The 7,150-nt window shown below is 50.3% G+C and overlaps 1 protein-coding gene across 1 annotated transcript in view; it reads right to left on the bottom strand.

Moving 5' to 3' along the window:
• The window catches only part of SKAP1 (src kinase associated phosphoprotein 1), a 94,988-nt gene extending 88,634 nt beyond the window's left edge, over positions 1-6,354 (bottom strand). Inside the window, exons 1-2 of the mRNA XM_056511787.1 lie at positions 6,285-6,354; positions 1,280-1,385 (exon numbers count right to left, since the gene is read on the bottom strand). Coding sequence (XP_056367762.1) covers positions 1,280-1,385; positions 6,285-6,327 — 149 coding nt within the window. The 5' untranslated portion in view covers positions 6,328-6,354. The remainder of the gene's footprint in view (positions 1-1,279; positions 1,386-6,284) is intronic.
• Between the last annotated feature and the right edge of the window lie 796 nt (positions 6,355-7,150).

Raw genomic sequence — 7,150 nt, forward strand, 5'->3', positions numbered from 1 at the left:
AAACAGAGAAAAATCAAAAAAATCCCAACAATTTCCCAGAGTTCCCCAAGGCTGGAACATCCCTAAAACCCCAAACCAGGGAGGAGGAATCCCGGGATCTACTGGAATTCTGGAGGGTTGGATCGGGATTTGGGGTGACCCACCGGGCTCGGAGGCGCTGGAGGATCCAAAAAATCCCAACAATTTCCCAGAATTCCCCAAGGCTGGAACATCATTAAAACCCCAAACCAGGAGGAATTCCAGCGGGAGGAGGAATCCCGGGATCTGCTGGAATTCTGGATGTGCCGGGGTTCTGGGGATTTGGGGTGACCCACCGGGCTCGGAGGCGCTGGAGGATCCAAAAAATCCCAACAATTTCCCAGAATTCCCCAAGGCTGGAACATCCCTAAAACCCCAAACCAGGGAGGAGGAATCCCGGGATGTGCTGGAATTCTGGAGGGTTCTGGGGGGTTTGGGGTGACCCACCGGGCTCGCAGGCGCTGGAAGCGGCGGAGGATCCAAAAAATCCCAACAATTTCCCAGAATTCTCCAAGGCTGGAACATCCCTAAAACCCCAAACCAGGAGGAATTCCAGCGGGAGGAGGAATCCCGGGATCTGCTGGAATTCTGGAGGGTTTGGATCGGGATTTGGGATGACCCACCGGGCTCGGAGGCGCTGGAGGATCCAAAAAATCCCAACAATTTCCCAGAATTCCCCAAGGCTGGAACATCCCTAAAACCCCAAACCAGGGAGGAGGAATCCCGGGATCTGCTGGAATTCTGGAGGATTTGGGGTGACCCACCGGGCTCGGAGGCGCTGGAAGCGGTGGAGGATCCAAAAAATCCCAAAAATTTCCCAGAGTTCCCCAAGGCTGGAACATCCCTAAAACCCCAAACCAGAGGGAATTCCAGCAGGAGGAGGAATCCCGGGATCTGCTGGAATTCGGGAGGGTTTGGATCAGGATTTGGGGTGACCCACCGGGCTCGGAGGCGCTGGAGGATCCAAAAAATCCCAACAATTTCCCAGAGTTCCCCAAGGCTGGAACATCCCTAAAACCCCAAACCAGAGGGAATTCCAGCAGGAGGAGGAATCCCGGGATCTGCTGGAATTCTGGAGGATTTGGGGTGACCCACCGGGCTCGGAGGCGCTGGAGGATCCAAAAATACCCAACAATTTCCCAGAATTATCCAAGGCTAGAACATCCCTAAAACCCCAAACCAGGGGGAATTCCAGCGGGAGGAGGAATCCCGGGATCTGCTGGAATTCTGGAGGGTTGGATCAGGATTTGGGGTGACCCACCGGGCTCGGAGGCGCTGGAAGCGGCGCAGGAGATCCGAGCGGCGCTCGCGGGCCGGGGCGCTGAGCGGCTCCTCCTGCAGCCCCCGCAGCAGGAAACCTCCCGCCTCTGGAAAACAGGGAAAATCCGGGAAAAGGGAGTGGGAAAGGGTTGGGGAAATATGGGAAAAGTCAGGAAATCTAGAAAGGGTTGGGGAAGTGAGGGCGGGGAAGGGTTGGGGAAATCTGGGAAAGGGGCTCGGGAAATCTGGATCTGGGAAGGGTTAGGAAATCTGGATCTGGGAAAGGTTTTAGGAAATCTGGGAAGGGTCAGGAAATCTGGATCTGGGAAAAGTCGGGAAATCCGGAAAAGGGGTTCGGGAAATCTGGGACAGGGTTTAGGAAAATCTGGGAAGGTCGGGAAATCCGGGAAAGGGGTTTGGGAAATCTGGATCTGGAAAAGGGGTTTGGGAAATCTGGATCTGGAAAAGGGGTTTGGGAAATCTGGATCTGGAAAAGGGGTTGGAAAGGTCAGGAAACCTGGATCTGGGAAGGGGTTGGGGAAATATGGGAAAGGTCAGGAAATCTGGAAAGGGTCAGGAAATCTGGGAAAGGGGTTGGAGAAACCTGGATCTGGGAAAGAGTTGGGGAAATATGGGATAGGGGTTTGGGAAATCTGGATCTGGAAAAGGGTTTGGGAAATCTGGGAAGGGTTTAGGAAATCTGGATCTGGAAAAGGGTTTGGGAAATCTGGGAAGGGTTTAGGAAATCTGGATCTGGGAAAGGTCGGGAAATCTGGGACAGGGGTTGAAGAAACATGGATCTGGAAAAGGGTTTGGGAAATCTGGGAAAGGGTTGGAGAAACCTGGATCTAGGAAAGATTTTAGGAAATCTGGGAAGGGTCAGAAAATCTGGATCTGGGAAAGGGTTGGGAAATCTGGGAAGGGTTTAGAAAATCTGGGAAGAGTTTGGGAAATCTGGATCTGGGAAAGGGTTTAGGAAATCTGGGAAGAGTCAGAAAATCTGGGAAGCGTTCAGGAAACCTGGGAAGGGGTTGGAGAAACCTGGATCTGGGAAAGGGTTTGGGAAACCTGGGATAGTGACCAATCTAAATCTGGTATTTTATTATTTATTTTATGAGGAGGTGACCTCACTGATATCCCTGAAGGAGCAGACAAAAAACACAGAGAGGGATTTTGGATGGATGGATGGAAGGATGGATGGAAGGATGGATGGAAGGATGGATGGAAGGATGGATGGAAGGATGGATGGAAGGATGGATGGAAGGATGGATGGAAGGATGGATGGAAGGATGGAAGTTTCCCTTTTTTCCCTTCACCATTTTCCCCTCCTTTTCTCTCCCTTTAAACTCCTCAATTCCCATCCTGGAGCCTCCCCAGCCCCTGCAAGGCCTCAGGATTGGCAAACTCCGATCCCAAATCCCTCTCCGTGTTTTTTGCCGGCTCCTTTAGGGACAGCAACGAGGTCACCCCAAAATATGGAGATTTCCATATGGAAATACACATAAAATACAAAATAAATAACAAAATAACACATTTAAACTGCTCCATCCCCAGCCTGGAGCCTCAGGATTATCAAGATCCAGCAAAATTTGATCCCAAATCTCCCTCTGTGTTTCTTGCCAACTGCTCCAGGGACAAGGTCACCCCAAAAGCTCATAAAACACAAAATAAATAATAAAATATCAGATTTTAACCCCTCCACTCCCAGCCTGGAGCCTCCACAGCCCCTGGAAACCTCCTCAGGCCCTGCAAGGCCTCAGGATTGACAGAATTTGTTCCCAAATCCCTCTCCGTGTTTTTTGTCAACTCCTTCAGGGACAAGGTCACCCCAAAAGCTCATAAAACACAAAATAAATAATAAAATATCAGGTTTAAAGTGCTCCATTCCCATCCTGGAGCCTCCCCAGCCCCTGGAAAGCCTCGGGATTGACAAAATTGGATCCCAAATCCTTCGCCATATTTTTTGCCAACTGCTCTAGGGACAAGGTCACCCCAAAAAATATAAAATAAATAATAAAATATCAGGTTTAAACTGCTCCATCCCCATCCTGGAGCCTCCCCAGTCCCTGCAAGGCCTCGGGATTGACAAAATTGGATCCCAAATCCTTCTCCACGTTTCTTGCCCACTGCTGCAGGGACAAGGTCACCCCAAAAGCTCATAAAACACAAAATAAATAATAAAATATCAGATTTTAACCCCTCCATTCCCAGCCTGCAGCCTCCACAGCCCCTGGAAACCTCCTCAGGCCCTGCAAGGCCTCAGGATTGACAGAATTTGATCCCAAATCCCTCTCCATGTTTTTTGTCAACTCTTTCAGGGACAAGGTCACCCCAAAAGCTCATAAAACACAAAATAAATAATAAAATATCAGGTTTAAACTGCTCCATGCCCATCCTGGAGCCTCCCCAGCCCCTGCAAGGCCTCAGGATTGACAAAATTGGATCCCAAATCCTTCTCCATATTTTTTGCCAACTGCTCTAGGGACAAGGTCACCCCAAAAAATATAAAATAAATAATAAAATATCAGGTTTAAACTGCTCCATGCCCATCCTGGAGCCTCCCCAGCCCCTGCAAGGCCTCAGGATTGACAAAATTGGATCCCAAATCCTTCTCCATATTTTTTGCCAACTGCTCTAGGGACAAGGTCACCCCAAAAAATATAAAATAAATAATAAAATATCAGGTTTAAAGTGCTCCATCCCCATCCTGGAGCCTCCCCAGCCCCTGCAAGGCCTCGGGATTGACAAAATTGGATCCCAATTCCTTCTCCACGTTTCTTGCCCACTGCCCCAGGGACAAGGTCACCCCAAAACACCAAAAAATACAAAATAAAAAATAAAATATCAGATTTAAAGTGCTCCATGCCCATCCTGGAGCCTCCCCAGCCCCTGGAAAGCCTCAGGATTGACAAAATTGGATCCCAAATCCTTCTCCATATTTTTTGCCAACTGCTCTAGGGACAAGGTCACCCCAAAAAATATAAAATAAATAATAAAATATCAGGTTTAAAGTGCTCCATCCCCATCCTGGAGCCTCCCCAGCCCCTGCAAGGCCTCGGGATTGACAAAATTGGATCCCAAATCCTTCTCCACGTTTCTTGCCCGCTGCTGCAGGGACAAGGTCACCCCAAAACCTCATAAAACACAAAATAAATAATAAAATATCAGGTTTAAAGTGTTTCAAGCCCAGCCTGGAGCCTCCTCAGCCCCTGGAAACCTCCTCAGACCCTGGAACACCTCAGGATTGACAAAGTTTGATCCCAAATCCTTCTCCAAGTTTTTTGCCAACTGCTCCGGGGACAAGGTCACCCCAAAAAACACAAAATAAATAATAAAATATCAGATTTTAACCCTTCCATTCCCATCCTGGAGCCTCCCCAGCCCCTGCAGGGCCCGGCCAGGTTCGACCCCGAGCTCTGTGATCTGAAACCTTCAATTAAACCCCGGCAGCTAACGAGGAAATAACCCACAGCAGAGGAACCAGCCAGGTCAAAAACACCCCCAGGATGAGAATTCCCAACTCAATCCGGGATTAAACACCTGGAATTTGGGGGAAGCCGGGCTGGGTGGGGTCCTGGGGCAGGGGTGGGAGTTCCGTGGGGTTTGGGAGGGGGAGGGACGAGCTCGGCGCTGCCGAGGCAGGAAACGAGAGATGAAAAACCCCAAAAACCACCAAAAATGGGTCCCAGCTGCTTCCTGGCACCGGCCAGATGTGGGGGCTCCACAGCGGGGACGGAGCAAATCCCGCCTGGGCTCGGCTTGAGGGATTTGTGGGAGCTTCTCTCTCCCCACACCAGAAAAATCCCCAAAAAAATTGAGGATTTGGAGGATCAAACAGCCAAAAGGAGAAAACCCCACCCTGGAAAGATGGGGGTTCACAGGTGGGGGCAGGGATGGGTTCAGCCCCTGCTCCAGGCTGGAATTCCAGCTCAGGTTGGATTTCTGGATTTATGGGCACCACTAAACTTTTCTCCCCACGCCAAGCTGCAAAAAAAACCCCACAAAATTCAGGGTTTTGAGGCCCAAAACCTCAGAAACGGGCCCCAAATTCTCCTTGGGTTTCATGAAGGTCCCACAGCCCCAAAATTTTCTTTGGGGTCACCCCCAAAATCTCTTTGGGGTCAGGGACAAGGAGGTGCCACAACCTCAAAATTCTCCTCGGGGTCAGGGAGGTCCCACAACCCCCCAAATTCTCCTTTGGGTCAGAGTAAACCCACAGCCCCCCAAGTTCTCCTCGGGGTTACCCCCAAATTCTCTTTGGGGTCAGAGTGATCCCACAGCTCCCAAACTCTCTCTGGGGTCACCCCCCAAATTCTCCTCGGGGTCAGCACAAGGGAGGTCCCACAATCCCCAAATTTTCCTTGGGGGTTACCCCCAAATTCCCTTTGGGGTCAGGCTCACCCCACAGCCCTACAAGTTCTCCTCAGAGTCACCCCCAAATTCTCCTCGGGGTCAGGGAGGTCCCACAGCCCCACAAATTCTCTTTGGGGTCGGGGAGGTCCCACAGCTCCCCAAATTCTCCTCGGGGTCAGCATAAGGGAGGTCCCACAGCCCCAAAAATTCTCTTTGGGGTCAGGGAGATCCCACAGCCCCCTAAATTCTCCTCAGGGTCAGCATTAGAGGGGCCCCACAGTCCCACAAATTCTCTTTGGGGTCGGGGAGATCCCACAGCTCCCCAAATTCTCCTCGGGGTCAGCATCAGGGAGGTCCCACAGCCCCAAAAATTCTCTATGAGGTCACCCCAAGATTTTCTTCGGGGTCAGGGAGATCCCACAGCCCCACAAGTTGTCTTTGAGGTCACCCCAAAATTCTCTTTGGGGTCAGCATCAGGGAGGTCCCACAGCCCCAAAAATTCTCTATGAGATCACTCCAAAAATTCTCATTGGGGTCAGGGAGGTCCCACACCCCCCAAACCCTCTGCAGACCCCACAGCACCCCAGGAACGCCCCCCAAACCTTTTCCAGCCCCACCCCACAGCGGGGTGACCCCAGGGGGGGGTTCGGTACCTTCCAGGAGCCGCCGGATCTCCTCCGGGATCGCGGCATCCATCGGATCCCCCCGCGCCGTCCGGAGGAAGCGGAGAGGGCGGGGACACCCCAAAAAAAAAAAAAAACCCAAAAAAGAGGAGGAGGAACTTTTGGGGTTCGGGTTCCTCCTCCTTTTAAACCCAGAACCACTCCCAGCTGTGCGGGGCGATCCCGAAAATTCCCGCTGGGAAAAGCTCCAGCCAATGGGTTACACCTGGAATTTCCTCACCTGGAGATTCCCCCCCGGGCTGGGATTGGGATTTTTCCAGGTTTTCCCCCCAAAATTCCCGTGGGGAGAAAGGAGGTGCTTGGATGTTCTGGAATGAAAATTCCCCTTTTCCCGTTTTCTGCAGGGAAGAGAGTGAAAATAAAGTGTGAAAATTGTGAGAATAAAGCCCTGGGGTGTCTCGTGCTGGGATGGGGAAAAGGTGGAAAAAATCCTGGAAACAGGGAGATTTCCACATGGAAATGTGGGAAATATTCCTGGAAATATGGAGATTTCCACATGGAAATATTCCTGGAAATATGGAAAATTTGACATAGAAATACTCCTGGAAATATGGAGATTTCAACATGGAAATATTCCTGGAAATATGGAAAATTTGACGTGGAAATACTCCTGGAAATATGGAGATTTCCACATGGAAATATTCCTGGAAATATGGAAAATTTGACGTGGAAATACTCCTGGAAATATGGAGATTTCCACATGGAAATATTCCTGGAAATATGGAAAATTTGACATGGAAATACTCCTGGAAATATGGAGATTTCCACATGGAAATATTCCTGGAAATATGGAAAATTTGACGTAGAAATACTCCTGGAAATATGGAGATTTCCAC

This window comes from Oenanthe melanoleuca, chromosome 27 (assembly GCF_029582105.1).
Source record: "Oenanthe melanoleuca isolate GR-GAL-2019-014 chromosome 27, OMel1.0, whole genome shotgun sequence".
NCBI classification, from domain to species: Eukaryota; Metazoa; Chordata; class Aves; order Passeriformes; family Muscicapidae; genus Oenanthe; species Oenanthe melanoleuca.